The sequence below is a fragment of the Aulostomus chinensis genome, chromosome 23, assembly GCF_037954235.1.
Source record: "Aulostomus chinensis isolate RoL2024-O1b breed Wild chromosome 23, RoL_Achi_v1.0, whole genome shotgun sequence".
NCBI classification, from domain to species: Eukaryota; Metazoa; Chordata; class Actinopteri; order Syngnathiformes; family Aulostomidae; genus Aulostomus; species Aulostomus chinensis.
Genome location: NC_141342.1, coordinates 19,293,386 through 19,314,905, shown reverse-complemented (window position 1 = coordinate 19,314,905; position 21,520 = coordinate 19,293,386). Strand labels below are relative to the sequence as shown.

Below are 21,520 nucleotides of genomic sequence, written 5' to 3'. Positions count from 1 at the left end.
GAAATCAGCCCCCAATGACAGCTTTGGTTCCTACAAGGCAACGTTCAGACGGTTTCGATGTGAAAACTGGGGGAACGGCGCCACCTTTCGAAAAATTTTAGTCACGTTTTGGGGTTCGACGTGTTCAGGCTCAACTAATGTTGAATTAATGACTTTCATAAGCACATACCAGGGGCTCACTTAGATGTAAAAGTCAGCGGGAGGCGACCGTTAATCAACATAAATGACGTGCATTAGCAAACGTGCCAATATGAAGTACTGTGAATTCTCTGTTGACCTGCTCACGGACTTTCTTGTCAACCTCAACGAGAGAAACAAAGAAAATATCAGCAATTCATCCAAATGTCGCGGACACGTCGTGGATAAAAAGCTAACCGGCAAGTCACATGGTCATTTGAGCATGCTAACGAACGTTGTCATCTTGGCGTTAACGGTGCTGTTTGTGAAACTCAGTAACATTTATTTTTGTCACTATTCAATTCAGATTAAATTTGGACATTTGCATTTATTTATTTAGTTTAAGAGTTTTGATTTGATACATGCGAAGTGACCTGATTTTTTTTCTTTTTTTGTGGCGAGGTTAAACGTGTCATTAATAGCGTTTGGGGGGGTGTCTGTTGATTGAAATTGATTTTAGATTTATTTTAATTTTGGTCATGTGACGGTTGTTAGTATGACTGAAAAAATCTCTTGAAGTTTTAAGTCTTATTTTCAACTCTACTTTTGGAACTGTTTCAGTGAATTGCCTCCATTTTAAAGGATAAGACAACATCTCACAGACTGCATGATATGTAATTATAAACTGTCACCTGTGTCGCAACATGCTGAGAATGATCTTCCTCTCCTTTCTGTTGATGGTTCTAAGAATGTGTTCTGCTGATAACTGAGGGGCTGGGACTTGATCCGCTGGCTGGCTATCATGCTGTTGCCTTACTTCAAAGGTATGTTCAAATTTCCTTTCCTCACTTTAGTCATAATGATTTAATCTGAACCTCATGTTAATTATTTTACCCCTGCAGGTTCATGGTCAAGCACCTGACAGATTTCTTCACCACACCCACGCCCGAAGGTTCAGCTGCTGATCAGCTGAGACGTGATGAGGATGCTGTTTTTGACGAGCTCAGCGGGAGATTCCCCCTGATCGTCTTCTCCTGCGTGCAGCTTGCGAGCAAAATGTCTTTACACAGCAATGTAAGTTCTGAGATGTCGACAATTATTGATTTCAATCTCTGGCGGGATGGAACTCGTCTCCCTTCATTTATTATTTACAGTTAATCGACAACAACACCGCTGTGCAGTTTCTGCATTCTGCCGGCTTCGCTGTCACCAAGCAGACTGTCATGGAGTCAGAGCTGATGGTCTTGAGGGAGCTGGAGTTCAGCCTGAACACTCCCAACCCTGTGGTGTACGTGGAAGTACTTCTGGAGGTGCTCGGTAAGACGTAACACAGACGCGCTGCCGCAAAGGCTGAGGTCGCTGTCGGACAAGTCGTTCCTCGCAAGTTCACGTTTCCCCTCTTCCTCCTGACTCAGTCATCATGCCAGTTTCCTGTGGTGTCAAGGGTCTAACAGAGGTCTAGTCAAGTTAACGTCCCTCGAAGCTGATACCAAGCTAAGCTAGCTGAGCTAACGTGAAACAGGGTGATTATTTGGAGTTCCAGCTAGATGAGGTTAGATTTGGTCGATCCAGCGACCTTGTGTGACATCAGAAATATCTCATTGACAGTTTTTCCCTGCAGCGTCACTTCTTTGTGACTCCAGAATGCAGAAAGATCCGGCCAAGTATGTTTAGCTTGAGGCGAATAGCGACTCTCTCCACCGGAATAAACAAAACAAGCTGTGACGCTTCACATTCGCCGCTCGAGCGCAACCAGCACGTGCATTCGGTTGAACCTCCTGGCCAGCGCCACGCCAGAAGTCACTGGTTGTTTGATTTTCACTCAAATCAAAGTTTTCGTCAGGATGGATAAAAAGATGTGGACTATCCCAGACGATGCACCTGAGAGTTCCTAGAGGGAAGTTTCTGGACAGTTTTTTGCAGTTGTTAGTCGTTGGCAGCCATAAGCTAAATATTCGTGGCTGGATCTTCCTGCGCTCTGGATTCACAATGAAGTCAAGCAGGAAGGGAGACTCGTCATTATTAACCCAAAAAAAAAACCTTTTTGCGTTTTTCTCTGCTAGTATTTTCATGGCAGAGTACAGTTTTTGGGTGAAGGATCACCTTAATGTGCCAATACGAGATATTTCACGAGTCTCAAAGCACCGAGTCTGAGTCAAGTCTCCAATCTTTCGAGGATGAGTTCAAGTCTAAAGTCACGTGTGAGTCTCTTGAGAGCCACCACGTCCACGCCATCTGTGTGGTAATGATCGCCTCTACGCCACCGTCTCCGTAGGACACAATGAAGCGTCCATCCCCACCGAACATCTGCGCCAGCTGTGCCACCACGTCCTCCAGTTCGTCTGCCTCCAGCGGACCGCCATTTATGACTCCTTGTTAGTGGCGACAACAAAGTGTCTGAGCCCGAGCAGGGAACAGAGGTACTACATCTCTCTTTCAGACACATTTCCTGCTGACTTGGACAGCTTCTCCCAAACCATCGTTCATGGTGAAGTGGAGACGCTGCCTGATTGGCAGCTTAGAGGACCACAGTCGTTGGTGTTGTTTTGGTTGCTGTCATGTTTGTGGCGTCCTGCCCAAGGAGCTATTATACTATGACAGACTACAGGTTTTACTCTTGATGCAGTTGGGAGTGTTGCTGAACGTCTGGTTCGCTTGTCTCAGAGCCTGATAGAAGGTCTGAGGTTAATGCAGGTACAGTTTAGGTTTTGTTCTCACTGATTTTGGATCAGTAAAGTGGCGGTTGCTGAACAGGAATACAGAGGTTGTTGGCGACATCAAACCCTGTCACGCCGAAAACGCAAAAACAAGACATCGTGATGTTGAGGTCCTGCATTTGTGGTGACGTGTGTAATTTCAAGAATGGCGTTTCTACTCATAATCACCGCATTCATGCCCCCACAATTCTGAGAGCGGAGCAGCACGCCGCGTAAACTTTTGTCTCCCACGGAGATTATTTTCAGCAGTGACGAAAAATCCAGTGTAATAATCCCGTTCGCTTTTGGTGGAGGGAACCCACGGAGCTGCTAACTTCATGGTTGGCCTCTAAAAATTTGTCCTCCCTGCATTAATCGTCTCTGAAACCCAGAGAGAAGTTCGCGACAGTGACTGAAGACTGCATGCTTCTCGGAGTTGGCGTCGTGGCCGTGTCATCGTTCATCCTCTACGTCAGCAGATGGGAGCAGGTGAGCTCCAGGCTTGAAAGCGTCGTATCTGATCGTTCTCACGTACCCGTGTACATAATGTATCACAGATGCAGCCCGCGCCGCTGCTGTTTCTCCTTATTCATGGCAGGTGGTGAAAGGACTGAGCAACATCACAGGAATCTCAAAGAGGAGCATCAGCGATTTCTCTCATGTGACTCTGATGCACATGGTCGGAACCAGTTCCCCCGGGACGTCGGCTCCGTAACACCCCTCCGCTGAGTGCTGCTTTAAACTGGTTCTTTTCTTCGTTTGCTAGTTGATGACGGCGCTGAATATGTTCCAAGTACCTAACTGACTTGAAGGCAAATGTCGACTCGTGTAATGGGGAATTCTTAAGTGTTCAAGTCACTATTGTGTAATTGTATGTGACTGACATGTCAATGTTCAATCCAGGAAATAAAGTATGGGCTGCCAGTAAAGTAATCCATTGGCTGTATTATTTTAAAGCCAGGCATTTAGCAAGATCAAAATCCTGCACATAAGCAAAAACAGTATTCTCAAAGGAACAGGCCAACTTTTGTGGAAGTGATTGTCTGTTCTCCTCAGAGTCAGACAAGAAGATGAGCCCCTCTCCTCCTCTGACCGCTAGTTAGCTTAGCACAATGAGTGATAGTGGGTGGGAAGTGTTAGCATACCTCTGTCAAATCCCTGCCCCTAGTCAGGAAAGTAGTTCCGACTCCTACCCTAGTTACAGAGCAGAAAAATGTATTGTTAACTTTTGACAGATATGCTAACACTTCCCATCCACTACCATTCACTGTGCTAAGCTAAGTAGCAGATAGCGCTCTCTGTGGGTGTCAGTGCCCCCACACAGCACCGAGGAGAGAATCCTCTCCTCATTTGGTTCTGGTGCGGGGGGCAAACAAGCTTATTTCCCCAATGTTAGCACCTTCCTGTAACAGCTACATCTGACCACCTGTGTTTGGGACTGCTGACTGAGCGTCCTGGGCTGCAGCAGCTCCTCCCAGGGTCGCAACGGCTACAATCACATGATCTAGCGGTTCACATGTGGACTCAAAAAACAGCTGCAATTTGTCCGTGAGGCTAGTTCCTCAACAGCCTCTGCTTCCTCTCCGCTGACCCCGTTTTGAGGAAGTTAGTCCTGGTCAAAGGAACCAAGTTTGATTTTGATATATTGACGTCAGCAGCAGGAGGCAGAGGCGTAGTACGAAGCTGGTCTGTTTGCTGCATTGTTATTGGTAGATTATATCCATCAAGACTCACAGGTGAGACTTTTATTTTGATATGTGTCACCGTGAAATGAGGGAACTCAGGCTAGTGGACGCTGGGCAGTGAAGTTATTACTCCTCCCTTGCTGTTCCAGGAGGCATCATCAACCCCCCCTTCAGTGGATATCAGGGAAGATGTGTGACAGCCTCCTCCGGAGTGTTCCAGCGCTGGAGAGACGCCCAGGGGCAGTGTTTGTTGTAAAGGTGTGTCATCTTGTTCTTGAGCCTCAGGATATCTTGGGTTTGTTTGCTTGCTTCTCCATGGGTGGATCCAGTTAATACCCTGCCTTCCTCGTGCTCACACCTGCACCACGCAGGGTGGACTTTATTACATCCGTGGAGGAGATACAGAAGAAGCTGTGTTCCAAATGAAATCCGCTGTATTTGCATGCAATCATAACACAGCAGATATCACATAAGAGTCGATATGTTCGAGTGGGACACGGGGTTATAAAATAGATGGACCAGGCGGTGGAAAACTGGCTGGCTTCACGCTGCTTTAACCTGCAGCACAAATTCTAGATGTGGATGCCAGGGGGCCTTTTCTCCGTGGAGAATCATTGAAGTCCCTGCCAGCTCTGCAATCATGCTTGGGGTTGCACTGGCTTGAAGGCAGGACACACCATGCCTTTGTTCTGTTGGCTCCCGGGCTCACATGAAGCACTTTCCCCACAGCTGCAGGGCAACGACTGCAGGTGGCAAGTAAAGTGGTTTTGGAATGTGAGACTCTTGGAAAGCTCCTTCCTTCCTTACGAGGGATACTTAATGCTGTTATCATAAAACTAACGCCGTGTAAATTCCAAAGCTGGAGCAGTTTTTAATTTCATACATGCTGTCAGTTCTCTGTCTCTCATTTCCACCTTTGATGTTGGTGACAGAGATTCTAAAGAGGCGCAGTATACAGTATGGGGTTGTTCCTTCAAGACCAGGAACCCCAAGCACAACTGCAGATGAGATGCTTGGGATCAAGTTGAGCGAACAGACCATAATAACCCTCCTGACGTAAGAAGCAATGACATATTAAGACATTTAAAGGAACACTTCAACTTCTTGGTAAATACATTTATTCTCCCCAGAACCAGACAAGAGGATAAATACTCTTCTCTCTTCTGCACTGTTTCAGGGAGCAGGGACCCACAGACTGCTAGTTAGCTTAGCAAAATGAATGGTAGTGGGTGGGCAGGTTAGCATACCTCTGGCAAAAGTCATCAAATACACTTCACTCCAAAATGTTATTCCGGGAAAACCAAGATCCTGAATCTGGGCTCTTTGATGTCTTTGGACTAGAGCATGCTAACACTTCCCAACCACAACCATTCACTGTGCTAAGCTAAGTAGCGGTCAGTTGGTCTCTATGGGTCTCAGCTCTCTAACACAGCACAGAAGAGAGACGGGGATCCGTCTTCTTCTAAATACTCCAAGGTGTAATTGGAAATTACAAGAACAAACTAATGAACAGTTTTAAGATTGAAGTGAATGCAGCTCATCTTTTGAAGTCAGTTTTGTTACACTTTAACAAAAAGACAAATCATTAAAAAAAAATCTTAATTTGGTTGCGTTGCCGGCAGTTGTTTTAAAAAGCGGCATTTTATGAGAAAATATCATACAGAAAAAAATCAAAGCTGTTCAGAATCCCGACTGAGCCGATCAATCACAACGTGAGTGGGAAAAAAAAGCAACTTTTGGCGGCCAAAAATAAAAATAACTCATTCAAATGCCTTCAAACTCTACACTGTACTTCTGTGAGACTCCAGCAGAGCTCGCGCCAAGTCCCACATCTGCTGGGTGATCAGATGTTGAGATCGTCGTCAAGACGTAGCAAAAGAGGCTTAGTCTTCCTGTCTGATCGATTATATGTGATCAGTAATGAATGATATTCATACAATAACACCGTGTAGCTCCCGTGCAGCACCGATGACTCTCTCTGACAGTATAAAACATACAGAAAGTTGAGCTCCGTTAACATTCCCCGCCGTGTTTTCGGCCCAGATGACGTGTTTCCATGGAGATCTTGTAGACTTTGTAATAATTGACTTCACCTGCTAGAGTGCATCTGTAATCTACATCCAGTCAAAGCCCTTTAGCCTCAGGTGACACGTTCCCTCTGCCAACACTGTTTTAGTTCTCTCATCCTGGAAATAAAGTCCTTAGGGGATTTCCTTTGATATGGCTGACTTACCAAATGAGCAAATCAGCTCTTTAGGGATCTGCCCTGTCTCTCCCTAGCAACTGTTGCTATGCTTACTGTTGCTGCTGTATGTTAGGAGGTTATAGCTGCAATTTGATCACCAGAAGAAAACTCTGTGTTTTGGTTGTGTTTGTTTGTTTGTTTATTTTTACCAGATACATGGTATAATACATATATAAATATACATATATATATATATATATATATATATATATATATATATATATATACATATATATATATTTTTTTACCTTTTATGAAAAGATAGTGACCCAATTGATATGCAACCACCTACTGGAGAGACTGGCATACAAGATGTCTGCTGCCGTCGTATCTACGGAGCTGAATCAAAGTAGATTAACTGTGACTCACTTCTCCGGCTCCCCATGACTTTGCTGAGCTCCCCACATTCTTGCGTTAGCCCCCATTAATCTCACCGACCCTTACAATCGCAGGATCCGGCCCGCTCTCTCGCCTCCGCTGTTTTCATTCTTGATATGCAGACAAAAGGAAAGTACAGAGGAAGGCTGAGGCAGAGAACGCTCAGGGCAAGATTTGATTCAGTTCCAGTGGGAGCACATCCAGAGGTAGGCGTTGGAGGGGTTTAAACACTCGCTTATCTGTGAGCAGCTCGTCCATCACACTCATGGATACGCTCACTGTATCACCAGGCCAGTTTCCAGGGCGTCCCTCAGGTATTTCCCATTACCATTTACAGAGGGGAGCCTTTTAAAGTACAAATATGTCCTTTGGCCAGTGTTTTTCTGCCAACTAAAGGTTATGCTCAGTTACATCACCGAGGGGCTGGCATGGACGACGTTGCCATGTTTTAATTCTGGCAGATGTTGCAAATTCCACTAATGAAGACTGCCTGTTTCAAGCTAACTTGAATACCAGGCGAATGACAAATAAGACACGCTTTTACATAATGGTGAGTGAGCACGCATGTTAGATGAGGTACAGGGGCGGATTTGATGATAAAACTGACGACTGGTTGAAGTCTTCATTTTGGCAGCTGTTTTTTTTTTTTTAAGATAAATTCGTCCTAATGTGTCGTTTTAGTGTGACTTTTTAATCGTATCTAGTCACCCTCTTTCTGTTTTCCTTAGTTTTCTTTAGTTGGCACAAAAATCTGAGCGTCTGAGTCCCACAGAAGTTTGAGTTGAAATCTTAGTAGTGAGCCTTGATGTGTCTCTTCAGGGTTGTTGTTGTTTTTTGTTGTTGGTTTTTTTTTGGGGCTTTTGACCGAAATCCTTATTAGTTTAAGTCCTATTTTAATCATTTGGTTGTTGATTTTTAGTCTCATGTTAGTCAAATCCACCAGTTTGTTTTAATCTTATCTGAATGGATGAAAACAGGAAGTCAGTAATGACCCCGTCAGGTTACTGCAGCGGTAATATCAGTGAGAGGGAGACTAAAAATGATCCAGATCAGTAATAATCAAGTGATTAAAAAAAATGTGACCGCTAAGAATTTTAGTGGATGGACTCGTTTTCAGTTTACATCGACGAAAGCTCGATCTAAATAGTTGTTGTTTCCAAGGTCACATTAAAAATGCTCCGACTTTTAGTCTGTTAAAAGTTGACGAAGGAGAAGCTGGACGAGGACGACTGGATTCGATAAGAACATCTGACACCCGCCGGACTGAGACAGAACTGGAACAAAAATATCCCTCAAGACGAACACCAGGTTGCAGCTCACGCATACGAGCACGTCGTTATTCACCTTACTGTAAGAATGATAGTGGTATTAGAATGGTATGTGAATACCAGCCATATTAAAAACATCCTTCCATTAAAAATAAATATAAATTATTCTCTTTAAATGGTGCTGTGTATTAGCTTGATTTATTAAATTGATGCCATACAGATGAGGACTATTAAACCTGCCACAGTCCAGCGCAGTGTTTATTAATGGCTGCATTTTAATTATATTACTCAATAAAGTATGTAACTGAGGCTGATAGGCCTGAAATTATTTGGAGTGATGAGGAGGAGGCTGGCCTGGGACCCCAGGCCCAGCTTCTATCGTCTCATATGTCGAATGTCATGGTTTGCAGGGGAAGAGGAATTGAGGTTTGATTGACATCGACCTTGTTTCTCTGAATAATTATGAATGATTTAGGTATTAGTGCCCTCTCCTCTTATGAATAATTCACCAGGGCTGCTGTGCACTCCCCTCTGCTGCTGTGCTTATTTTCTTCCCGTAAATCAGATTACTACTGGAAGAACTGCGGTGTATGTTACGTAACTTATTTAAAAGCATTTGTTTTTTTCATGTTTTCGTGGGAATTTAAGCAAATTTTTTTTTGGTCCCTCTGTAGCGTTCGTCGTCGCGCTTTTATTTTGAAAGGCAGCACCGGATGTGTCACGTCGGATCGCTCTTACAAACTTGACCCAGCGACAGGCAGGTCAGCGCACCATGTTGCGGCGCTGCGTGGCACTGGGCTCCGACTGGCTCTGACTGCACCCCCCGCGCATCTGTCGTGAATGGCCCGACTCCTGCTGCATCCACCGCGGGAGAAGTAGCCGTCAGCCCGGCCGCTGCTACCTGCTGCAGACCGAGCTTACACCCATGGGTGTCGCGACTGTGACCGTCTTCACTCGGGACTGAACGCTGCCGCTTTGATCGGTGCAGTCATTTCCAGGCTGTATCGGAAACGTGAGGACCGGTGTGCTGGTTTGGCTTGAAGGCGGAACCGGAGCGCTGCAGCAGAGACGGAACCGGAGCGGCGGCGGCGGCGGCGGCGGCGGCAGGCTCGGATGTGATGCCTGAGCTGGCCAGAAAAAACAAAGCTTCAAGTCTAGGAAAGGTAAAAAAAAAAAAAAAGCCTCTGTCCTCCGGCAACTCCTCAGCTGCTCCAACATCCGATAGAAAGTTAATCTATATTCGACTTTTAAACGTGTGCGTGTGTGTGTGTGTGTGTGTGTGTGTGTGTGTGTGTGTGTGTGTATTCGGAGTGCTCGCGCCCCTGCAGCAGCCGAACCTCCGCCGGCGGGTTAAGCCAATAAACACCCCCAGCAGTGTTTAACGACGTAGACCTCGCGGCTCCTTTGTTGACCAGAACGCACACACACCTCCCCTGCAACATGTCAAATATGTTTCCATGGCTTTCAAACGTGTGTGTGTGTTTTGCCTCTTAATATTTTCTCACCAAGCAGGACAGAAACTGCAGATTTTTTAATCATCTCAGCTGCGTAATCTTGTTATTTGTTATTTGGAGATAAAAAAAACGGGTGAATTCATCTCGTAATCTCGGACTGTTATTGCCCCCCCCCCCCCCCGCTTTTATGTTGTTGTCAGCCCCAGACGGCCAGCAGACAAAGTTACCTCTGAAATAAGTTCATTTATTTCGTTATCTTCAAATGTTGATAGGTGTAATTGTGCCTGTTAGCTCGAGGCGTTGAGCAGGTTAAGTTGAGCAGTTTGAATTGAGTTAAGCTTAGCAGGTAAATTTGAGTTAAACTGAGCAGGTTAAATTGAGCAGGTAGAGTTGAGCAGGTTAAGCTGAGCAGGTTAAGTTGAGTTAAATTGAGCAGGTTAAGTTAAGATGAGCAGGTTAAGATGAGCAGGTTGAGTTGAATTGAACAGGCTAAGCAGAGCATGTTAAATTGAGTTAAGCTTAGCAGGTTAAGATGAGCAGGTTAAGTTGAATTGAACAGGCTAAGCAGAGCATGTTATATTGAGTTAAGCTTAGCAGGTTAAATTGAGCAGGTTAAGCTGAGCAGTTGAGTTAAGCTTAGCAGGTTAAGTTGAGTTTAGCTGAGCAGGTTAAGTTGAGTTAAATTGAGCAGGTTAAGCAGAGCAGGTTAAGTTGAATTAAGCTCAGCAGGTTAAATTGAGCAGGTTAAGTTGAGCTGGTTAAGTTGAGTTAAGCTTAGCAGGTTCAATTTAGGAGGTTAAGTTAAGTTGAGCAGGTTTCTTACCACCTTGAGAAAATACAGTTATAATGGGTGAGCTTACATTGCTATTCCGACATTAAATGTGTTATCTTTTTATCTCGAGATAAGACAAAGTTGCATTTTTCTTATCTCGAATTAAAAAGAAACAACAACCAAAAACTTAAATTGGTCTTGTTAACTTAACATAATCTTTGTGATCCGAAAGAAGAAAATTGACCCGATATCCAAATAACTAACGGGTTCGTTTATCTTGAAATTATGATTTCCATCCAGATGATGGACTCCTTCTCCTGCCAGGAGATGTGACTGAAGTGTTTTTGGAACTGTTTGCTGGCGGGGGGGGGGGCATCGATACTTGTGTGGCACCGGCCGAGTTGCCTCTGTGTCATCGACAGAGGGGAGATGCTTTGTCTCTCCTGACCGAATTTCAGTATTGATTGAAGGACCGACGGTGGTGGAACGGCGCTCAGCACCTCCAGCGAGGAGGTCGTGGCTTCGGTGCTTTTGGTCTGTTTGTCTGCAGGATTACGCCAAAACTAAAAGGCCTCATTCCACCAAACTTGGCGGCGGGAGGTTGAATGAGACAAGGAAGAATCCATCACATTTTTTTTTTTAGGGGGGGTGGATCTGTCCAACATAACCAAAATAAACAAGCTGTTCTTTTTTTTTTATTTTAATGGGGTTTGGTTGAGTTTGCTGTGGCGGAGGTTCACCTTCTCCGAGTGCCCTCTCGTTGTGAGGGTAGTTTACATTCGCGGGGAACTTCTGCTGATCCTCTGAGTGTGTGTGACCCATATTCCCGGTGTGTAATCTCAGGGTGTGAGGGGGTTGCCCACCCAGACAACAAGCTGTCCATGAATCAGGAGGTGCACATGGAGGAAGCTGTTCCTACTTGTTCGGTGGCTTCAGGCCAACACCTACCTCACTCCCAACAGCCTATTATCTGACATCTGGTCCTTCTCGACAGGGACTTATGTGGTAATAGTATGTTTGAACAAAGGCGGTTAATCTGTCTAATGCCTGTTGTTTGGAGGGGGAAAACACTTATTTCCCTATGATCGCCATTCAGTACTTTATATGGTAGAAAGGGAAGACGTGAGAATCCTGGCAGCTGTCGTGGATCTTTTATGTCGCTCGGTTGATACGCTGCGGATTTAACACGGGGGTAGATTTGTAAAATAGCAAAGCTGTCACCGAAGGAAAAAAAAGAAGTTATTTTTAGAGCACGCAATCTTAAGCTATGCCTTTACGGCACCCAGAAAACTGCTGCGATAAAGCCTACATGAGAAGGGGAAAGGAAAAAAAATAGGTCTGCTAAGATTTGGGTTGCAGTCCTCATGGTTTTTGCATGAGCCTGGAGATGATGCTGTCTCACTTTTTAATTCAAGCCCTTGTTTGTCAGCTCGGATAAAAGCCCGTCATCCTCAAAGCGTCCTCTGATCACATCAATGACATGTATTCTGTCTTTTATCTGTATGTGTGGAGGTTTTCCATTATGAGATCATGATGTTTTTTCTTCTTTCTTTCTTTCTTTCTTTTCCCTTTTGTCATCCAGCCCTAAACTTTTTTTTTTCTTTTTGTCTCCACGCTTATCTCTGGCTACTCGTAGGGGCAGCAACAAGGCCTCGTTTTCCGTAGTCCGAGCCAGTAGCGCCGTTCCCTCCTGTCACGCTCGCCGACAGGCCAAAGGTTAACACAAAAAAGATTGTGCCTCAGCGAAGAAGCGGAGGATTTCTCAGACGCTTGAGGGGAAGACAGAAGACAGCCTTAAGTTCCACATTGTAGGGAGAACAACAACAACAACAAAAAAGCCATGATTAGTAGAAGAAGAAAAAACAGACACTCCCTTAACCTGAAGAGGTCATAGCCAGAGGAAGCAATGACCAAATTAAGATGTGTAGGATATTCTCTGCTGTGTCAGTCACACTCTGTTTTTGTGGCACTCAACAAAACATTCAACACTCGGGGGCGGCACGGCAAACCGTTTCAGGTCCCATTCCACAAGGAGTTGCGTTCCGATGTAGAACGCAGGGACATACGAGGGATGCGTGTTCAGTAATTAGTTGCTCTGTAGCACCTCAACGGGAATATGAATGGAAAACAACTCATATTAACACCTTCATTTAAATGTTTACTCCTTTAGAACAAAGTCAGTAGCCAGATTATTGCAGTAACGTTAAAGTAACACGCCAACTTTTTTGGAAATGCCAAAAGAGCTTCTGACTGCTAGTTAGCTTAGCGCAATCAATGTTCGTGGGAGGGCAGGCTAGCATACCTCTGTCAAAAGTCATCAAATACTGACGCTTTTCTCCCAAACTTGCTTTGCCTGCATCGTTTGTACTCAGCATTTGTCATGAGGTAACAATTTAAATTCCCAAGCTGGAACTGTCCTGAGTGGGTGCAGGGATTTTACCAACAACAACAACAACAACAAAAATAAAAATAAACATTTGTGGAGGATTACAGAGGAATGACTGCCGCTACCAATCATGGCCGACATTGTAAGAGCCGATGAGGATGATTACGCCCAGACAGACCAAATCCTGTGACCGATCTGTTTGATAGAGGTATGCTAACATTTCCCACCCACTGCCATTCATTGTGCTAAGCTAACTAGCAGTCTCCTTGGTCTCGGCTGACTAATACACCACAGAAGTGAGAAGGGCACTATCTTCTTGTGTGACTGTGGAGAGTTTGATAAATAAATGTGTGTCCCCAAAAAAGTTGGCGCGTTCCTTTAGTCTAGTGCCACATACACCAGTTTCTCCACAGGAGACATATTTACATAAGAGGTTAAATCCTTTTCTCTTGTCTAGAAATTTTTTTTTTTTTTCATTTCAACCCTTGTTCACTTAATCTTCTCGGTTGAATTATTCAAGAACATTCTTATTCTGGGGGTCAGTGAAAGACATTCTTTGTAATGCAGTAAATTAAATCAGGAGTCTGAGGCAAAGCGGGTGCATAAATTACAGTACGTCATTAGATGACATAGAATGAATTGAACATCAGAGGCTTATATTGCATAACATTGTAAAAGTTTTAACTATTTCACTGAAGTTCTACTCTGAAACTTCGAAGTAATAAATCCGAAACTGCACTTTGTTTTCAGAAAAGTGGTTAATTAGGAGACCACAGAGGAGTGTGAGAGCTGCGTTGTTTAACGAGGTAAAATGGCGGTTGGTGTGTATTCACGTCTGCCGGGTGTTACTGTCTGAATGTTATCAGCTCTGAAAATACGACATTGTTTCCTGCACAGGGAATAAAGGTGTCGTCGCTGACGGATGTTTTGATTCATTGAACCGCACGGCGATGCAAATGCTGTTTTTAATCAGGAAACGCAGGAAAAGCCTATTGGAAAAATAAAAGCTTGGGGTTTGTGTGTGTGGGGGCATTAGCGTGAATAGCACAATCATCAGTTTAGAGGGGGGGCAAAAATGCTGTGTAAAGGGAATTAAAATTGACGTTTTGGTAATAATTTATTCCTTTCTTGGCCAGTAACTCAATTTAAGCCCCAACAGCGCGCGAGGCTCCTAAATGCAAAGCAAAGCGGACCGCAGCTGTCCGGAGAAATACCAGCAGCTGCTTTCACATGTTGACAAATCAGTGGATAAAGATATTCCTGACAGCCCGTAAAACACTGAAATTGCCTCATTTGGAAGAACTAACGGCGCACTGAACTCCCTCTAATGAGGGACGGATCTCCTCTGGCGGGTCCCTGATTTCGGCGTGGCCCTTTGATTATGTAGTAATGATGCGGAAAAGGCGTCTTCTTAGCGCCTCACTCTTTCTTGTCAGTGAACCGACTCGCAAGGTAAGCCCGGTTATTTCATCTTGGCCTTTCAGCGCCTCTGTTAGCAGAATAATGTGCTGGTTAGCCGTTGCTGTCTTTTTGTGTCTCGCAGTGACATCCCCGGAGTTGTTCTGATTGATACATTTGGTCTTTGTTTCTACTCGTGCTGCCGAGTCTTTGACTTGAAGGAGAATTTGCATTAGGAATCAGGCGTCTGTTGTTGCTTGGCTCCAGCCTCAGACAGCGGAAGTTGTCCAGGGTTGTCACCAGTACCACGATATGGAGCTCTCTGCTGCTTTGTTTAGCAGAAGAGCGCTTCAACAGATACATGACAACAATGCGGCGCCGTTTTTGATTTGTGCTGTTTCTGTGGGAGGGGGGCTTTAATATTTCATGTGCATGTTGTTGCCTGTTTCTCTTCAGAGGAGATCCAGCGGCTCAAGCCAGAACACAGCGCAGGATCACAGTGCTTTCATGTTTTCATCTGTTATATATGTACAAGGGAGGTGAAGCAAGTAGGTGGAGACCTCAGCCTTTCTCTGCTGCACCTTTCTGAAACCAAAAAGGCAGCTTGACCCGTTTCTCATGGCGAGTAGATGAGAAGTTGATCACAAACCCTGGCTGATAACAGGGTAAACAAACGGTGTGCGACGGCGCTGCATGGCGTCGCATGGTGATAGAAGCTTGCTGCACGTGACTATGCTCGCCTGGGATTTGTGTTCATATTACTGCCAATTCAATAAATAATAAATAGACACCGTATGTATACAGCAGGGTCACGTGACCTGGCATGGAATGCAGATTAAACCCACCAACAGAGATTAGAGAGTAAAGAAAATAGAGGCAAGGTCACGTTCGTAAAAGCAGGCGAGGGATGAGTAAGTGGTGTAAAATACATAAATGAGCACAGATGAGAGATGAGCAATGCTAGCATCAACAAGCTAGCAAAGTAATCCTTTCAAAATAAAGCTCTAAAAGCCTGCTCTGGTACAATAAGTTGTAACAATAATAAAGCATCGCTGCCTTTATTTCATAGGCAAAGTCACCGCAGTGGAAGTGATTCTGTAGGCAACTGATCCAGGATCGTACCCGACCAGCCTGATCCCTGATACTTTTACTAAGTTAGTTGTTTATGTGATAAATTGTCACGTCCCTCCCGCTACATCCACTGCACTGTACTAAATTGCTCGGATTATATTTGGTCGTCATTTCCTTGGGGAAAGAAATTCAACAGATTGTGTGATATTTAATCATTTCATATCCACTGCCGACCCCAGCACTGAACAGAATTTCTGAGTTATGGTCTGATTGTTCAGATGTTGGAGTTCTAGCCTTATTGTGAGCAGAAGGCTGCTCTCAAGCAGTCGCAGATTCATGAGCAGCCATTTCTAGTCATCCCTCCATGTTCTGCACTAATGTGTCATACTGGCATTTACTGCTGTGGGACTGGAGTCTTTTAGCTTATTGCTGCTTTAATGAAATCAAGCTAATCACTTCTCTGTGGACCAGCACAAGTGTCTGATGCACTCTTTCATGCCTGCTACCTCTTACATTACATGACATTACCTGATTTTGCCAAGATGGCTGGACTGAGAGATAACAAAGATTGGCTGTGCGGCTGGATTCAATCAGTCTGCCACTCAAACCTTCCTCCAGGGAACCCAAGATCCCCATTAGCCTATTAGTCAGCTGCTTGAGTCGACCCCAGCTGCTGATGGCTGACGAACGCTGGAGGATTCATCAGCCTTGAAAGCTTGGTGTCATAGCTTTGGACAACACCTCAACAACAGCTCAGTTTGCAATGTTGTTGGGAGCAACCAGTGACCTTTGTCACCCCACCCCCTTTGCAAATGCATAGTTTTACACCCGAGAGGTTGTTTTCTTTGTGCTCGCCACAAAGGAACAATGTCTTGTACCATCCTCCCTCTTCTCCTGGCTCGCATCAGTCACTATTAGCAGATTAACACCGGCTCTGCCATTGGTCATGAAAGTAGCGCATTGTAATTTTTTTTTTTTTTTGGGGCTATAAAAGGCTCAGCAGAAGACAAATGGCACCAAGTCGTCGTGTCCGTAGACTCTGCCGCTGTCAAGGCTTTGTAATGTGATCTGTGGGCCGGCGTGTAGTTGTCAAAGAAACACTGCTGCTCTGTCATATCTAAATAGCCACACTGTTCCCGCTCCGGTAGCGGCGGGAGATGTGCCTCAGCCGCCATTAACGGGTTAACTTCATTATAATTTGCAAGGCGTTTCTGTCTTTTCAGTGTAGAGAACATGTTGTTGTCAGTACAGATCCTCCTTCCATGGGCTTTGTGTGCTGAAACCAGACGAGACGGGGAGTGTAGGTGGGCAGGAGAAAAGCAGCATTGTTGACATCAACGATGCCCTTTGTAGTAATGAATTATCATATAGCGGTACATGATACATGCATGTTTAAAGAGATGCCGCGTTGGAGGATCCCGCCTGTTCCATCGTAGTTATACTTTATCTCAGCTCCTGTCATATCAAACATGTCTGACAAGGTCTTCTGAGGTCTGGAATGAACTTTCAAACACCTTTTTACGGACTTGCAGGAGGAGGGAGTGTTACGCCGCTGTTGGGCCGGTATTATGTTCAGTGTAAACAAGCAGAGCTTCATGTGACTGTGGTCATTTTAATGATGCTGTTGCACAATCTCTTAAAACATGGCGTCACTCTCAAGATGTCCATGACCTTGGAACGCTGGAAGAAGTGGGATACTGTAACAGTGTGAGAGACACAGCTGGACAATGTGTTGAGATGGTGTGAGGGTCATGTGATCACCAGCGTGGGGTACAATAACTCAGACGTTGGATTGTTTTTCATAAAATGTTCTCCTGCACTCATGTGTTCCTAAAGGATTTATTTTAGCCCTACATTTAGTCTCACAGGGAAGAAAGGAAGCCTGATAACTATTTGTAGCTGTTCCTTACATCTTTTGTGTACCTCTGTTAACTGTCTATCACCTGGGTTTGCATAGATGTTAATGTCACACAACAGATGTTTAGGAGCGAGGAAATACAAGTGGTCATCAGGTTTTGCCACCTGCCTGCAAGGCTAAATTTAGGGTAAAAAATTCCGAAGTGTGAAGGAACGGATCTGAGCATGAGGGCCTTCCATGATTGTAGCTTGACACAGAGACACGTGAGAATCCTGACCACAAAATTTAGAATCCAGATTTTGAATTTTATTTTTTGAATTCAGACGTCAGAGTTTTTACTCGGTAAACAAGGGTCGGTTCCCTCCTCCCGTGAGATACCCTTCCATTGTGCTCCATTGCTGTGCAATCAAAAGCTTTGCGAAAGAAGAAAATGAATGGCTGAGCTGTTGTATTGTGTTGGATTACATTGCATAAGTGTACGGGGGGAAGTGGCCAGTGATGGGTCAACACACATTTGCGAAACTATCCAATACCATGCTTGGATTGTGCTTTAGTAAACATGCGGAGTATAATGTCAAAAAGTAACAAACATATGAAGTAAATCAATGCCGGGTGAAGTGTCCACACTCTCTGTCAGTCTCGAGCTCTCTAATGCTACGTGGCACTGTGTGTTTTATTCAGGCCGACATGGTTTTCTTCCACACATCAAAATGGAACATGCGTGCAGATCAAAAAGATGTGTTCAGTTTTCTCAGCACAACCACATGTCAGATTACTGACCGCAATTCTTGCAGCTGCGTTCTCCTTTGTAGCTCGACTGTGGGATCTACAGTCCTGCACTGCTTGAGGTGGCACTTAGTGTTTCAATATGTTTTTAATTGTCTTGTTTGTGTATGTTTATAGGAGAAATCAGACATGCACCCCGGAAAAAAAAACAAACAACAAAACCCACCCTTGCTCATAGATTAGTTTAAGATATAAAAGGAAAAAGGCCTTGTCTGCAGGGTTCATACTCGCCTCTAGGGCTCATTTTGTGAGTGTCTTCCATCAGCAGTGGTTTGATTTTAAGGTAGGAGAGTGGTTAGCCTGCAGCCACTAAAATATGTCCTTGTTCAGGTTTTAGAGTTCACGTCGGCTGTTAGCAGTCAGAGCACAAAGTCCCTTAGGGTCTCCAAGCATATGTATAAAAATGCTCCATACCATCTCTGCCTCAAACTACACACCAATGGGCAAGAATAAAGAGTAGCCGCACTGGGTTGGATAAGTAAACATACAAAAATGCAGCTCACGCAAGCACACGGGGACTAAATTCAGTCCTCTGCAGAGCACTCTGAAAAGCATAAAAGACTTGCTAAGCTTGTAATTCAAGCGACTCTTGGAGCCTCTGAAATTGGTGTGTGTGTGTGCGTAAATCTGTCTGCTCGTGCTTTTGTGTCATTTGAATAAAAATGTTGTGACATCTGTCGTAATTTCTCTTGATTGATCTATCGGATGAAATCGCAGGCTATAATTTACAGTATATCCTGTTTAAGATTTGTTGAAACTCTCATGACAACTCTTTTTTTGGTTTCTAAACAATAGGTTTCTAAAATATGACATGCCGAGGAAGTATGTGTGATATACTGGCTTGATAGCAGCTCTACCAAGGCTGAAAAGAGTGAGAACACCAGCCTCCCCCCAAGGTCAGGTCTCACAGTGGGTGACAGGAAGCCAGAGGGACTGTGGTCTCTAAACGCCTAATGAGTCTCTAATTGATATCCAGCTGAAAACACCACAGTCTTACTGACAGTTCCAAGGAAAGTTGCCAAAACGACACTGGGGGGCCCGGAGCATGCATTTTTTAACGGTGATTCATAGAGGTAATCGAACATACACCGTAACCTTCATTTTGTGGTTATTTTTGTAAGACCAGCCTTTGGACGTTGACGAAAATGACCGCTGACCATCCTATTCTGGATTATCTCAGATGCCATGTAGTGCAATTTTAAGAAGTAATATTTCCATCATCCCCCCCAGTCTTTAATGGGATGTAACTGCTGTAATGACACAAACCTAAAGAAAGGGGGGATAATCCAAGGCAATGCTTTAAACCGGCTCTCGAACTACATCCCATTCTCCACGCTTTGAACACTCCAGCCCTCTGCCAGGACGCTGTTTCGACTGCATTTGCCTTCATTCATCTTGATCAGCCCTGGAGAAGATTAAGCTCAAAATAGCAATTAAAATCGAGCTGAAATGAAAACTACTCCGTCAGTTCAGTTTCTTGGTCGCATTGTTCCCCTACTCAACTATGTATGCTCCAAACAAATGACAAAAGTGATTTAATTCTTTATATTTTTCCAACCACTTATCCCCTGTAAAGTGAAATCAGACACCTATTTAAACTAGCGTGAACTCACTACTTTCAAACAGTAATAATGACACGAACCTGTCTGCTGTATGAAAAAACAACTTAATTATTTCTGTTAAACGGGATCATATTTAGTGGAGGAAATGTTTACGTCCTCATGTCCTCCTGCGGCCCTTCATCTGCTCTGAAGGATTTGTAGTATTTCCTGAGGGCTTTAGGCCTACTTGTTGCTAACGTGACCGCTAATTGCTGTCAGTTGCTAGGCGATCAGCAGCCTCCCAGTGAAAACGTCCACATCGGGACCACGTATAGCTTCTGACCTCGACAGTTTGAAGTTTGGGATTCCAGTACTAAAATGGTCCTGATAGTGTTTAAAGTTTGCCTCTTTCAGACCGTTAGCTCAGTTAGCTGTGCAGCCAATGTTAACAGTCGTATTTGGCGATTCAAATCTGGCAGGAAAACCACCTCGGTACTGTTATGTTATTTCTTGTGTGGTTTGTTTGGCTTCAAACACACTCTTTTAACATCAGTCAGTAATGTGGTTCCTTCAAATGAGGTTATGTTTATTGTGTTTACCATAAGAGAACATATGTACACACACACATATATCTTGCGCTCTTCACAACTAATCATAATTTTTCTTAATTTTCACGAGTTCTGACGTTTGGTGACATTTTCAGAAATGTCTAAGCCCATGGGCTTCCTGTGTATGGATTTATTTTTCTAAATAATAATAATTTGATGACATCTCAGATGAAAATGTTGACATTGTAAACAGTCTAATCTTTCTTATTAACATTTTCATGTACTGCATTGTAGTTAGAGCTTGTTAGCCTCAGTGGCCTGTAGAAGCTGAGAGGTACGTTAGCCAAGTCAGCTAATACAACGTTAGCCGTTGTCCTTTTTTTGCCAGATTGTCTATATGACTGTAAACATGTAATGTGGCAGACTTTTCACACACAGTTGTGTGTCTGTGAAGGCTTTTATTGTTTTTAATATAGATTATTTGTGCTGGAGATCATGACTTGACCATTTCTTACTCAGACCTGTAAGGCTGCTGCTCAGATTTGTTTTCTGTGGTAGGGACCAGAATAGATGTCCTCAGTGGCTGTTGTGCAGCAGTTTATATTTGCTAGTTTTCTCTTCTAAGAAAACCTTTGAATTTAGTCTGCACAAAGTCCTCTTTTTGCTGGATACTCCAACATTAGCGACATGTTTTCATGAGTCGGGGCTATATTTCTCATTTTGGACCCAGGATGAAAGGACACCGGTGCTGAAAGGATGCTGAAGGAGGTTAAAATAAAGAGCGGTATATGGGTTTAAGAGTAAAGGTCAGAGAGTTGCAAGACAGATTTCCTTTTGGTCAAGGGAGAATAATCAGAAAAGCTGCTCAACAGCACTCTGAAGTCCACTTTAGAGGGGAAATGTGATGTCTGCTGATGAGAAGATATGGGTTAGAAGTTTCAGCTGATAGAATAATGGCCTTGACAAAAGGCATGCAATTTCATCCGCTCGACTGCAATTTCCTATATGAACTTGAGCATTGTCAGTGGCAGTGAGGGTGGAAACATGCTCAGACAGTACCAATGCAGAACCACAACAAAGATACTAAACCGTGATCTTTATAGACCGGTGGAGGTGATCAGTGGAAGTCCTGTACGAGGTGTAACGTGAAGTCAAGATTGCGTAGCGCTAAGCATGTATGTTTGCATAGGGAAAGTTCAGACCATACCTTTGGCAGACATTTGTCTCATTTCTTTTCTGTGGCGTAACATTAATAAATATGTTTAAATTTTAAAATGTATTTGATTTCGGGAACCCTGTACAGCCATGGTAAATGGT

The 21,520-nt window shown here is 44.1% G+C and overlaps 2 protein-coding genes across 2 annotated transcripts in view; both read left to right on the top strand.

The window, feature by feature from the left end:
• Positions 1 to 10: 10 nt before the first annotated feature.
• cntd1 (cyclin N-terminal domain containing 1) lies at positions 11 to 3,746 on the top strand. The gene is made up of 7 exons (XM_086196483.1): positions 11 to 377; positions 866 to 941; positions 1,020 to 1,191; positions 1,272 to 1,434; positions 2,393 to 2,537; positions 3,206 to 3,302; positions 3,412 to 3,746. Exons 1-7 carry the CDS (start codon positions 224 to 226, stop codon positions 3,526 to 3,528), a joined length of 924 nt encoding a protein of 307 aa, XP_086052609.1. The 5' UTR covers positions 11 to 223; the 3' UTR covers positions 3,529 to 3,746.
• A 5,287-nt stretch (positions 3,747 to 9,033) lies between these two features.
• The window catches only part of tanc2b (tetratricopeptide repeat, ankyrin repeat and coiled-coil containing 2b), a 147,985-nt gene continuing 135,498 nt past the window's right edge, over positions 9,034 to 21,520 (top strand). Inside the window, 1 exon segment of the mRNA XM_086196488.1 lies at positions 9,034 to 9,552. The gene's annotated coding sequence lies outside the window, so the exon portion shown is untranslated.

Excerpts from the sequence above, each read along its gene's own strand:
- cntd1 (XM_086196483.1), top strand. The coding sequence starts at position 224 with ATGACGTGCATTAGCAAACGTGCCAATATGAAGTACTGTGAATTCTCT. Across the intron at positions 2,538-3,205 it reads AGCCCGAGCAGGGAACAGAG|AGAGAAGTTCGCGACAGTGA; the intron begins GTACTACATCTC and ends TCTGAAACCCAG. Across the intron at positions 3,303-3,411 it reads ACGTCAGCAGATGGGAGCAG|GTGGTGAAAGGACTGAGCAA; the intron begins GTGAGCTCCAGG and ends TATTCATGGCAG.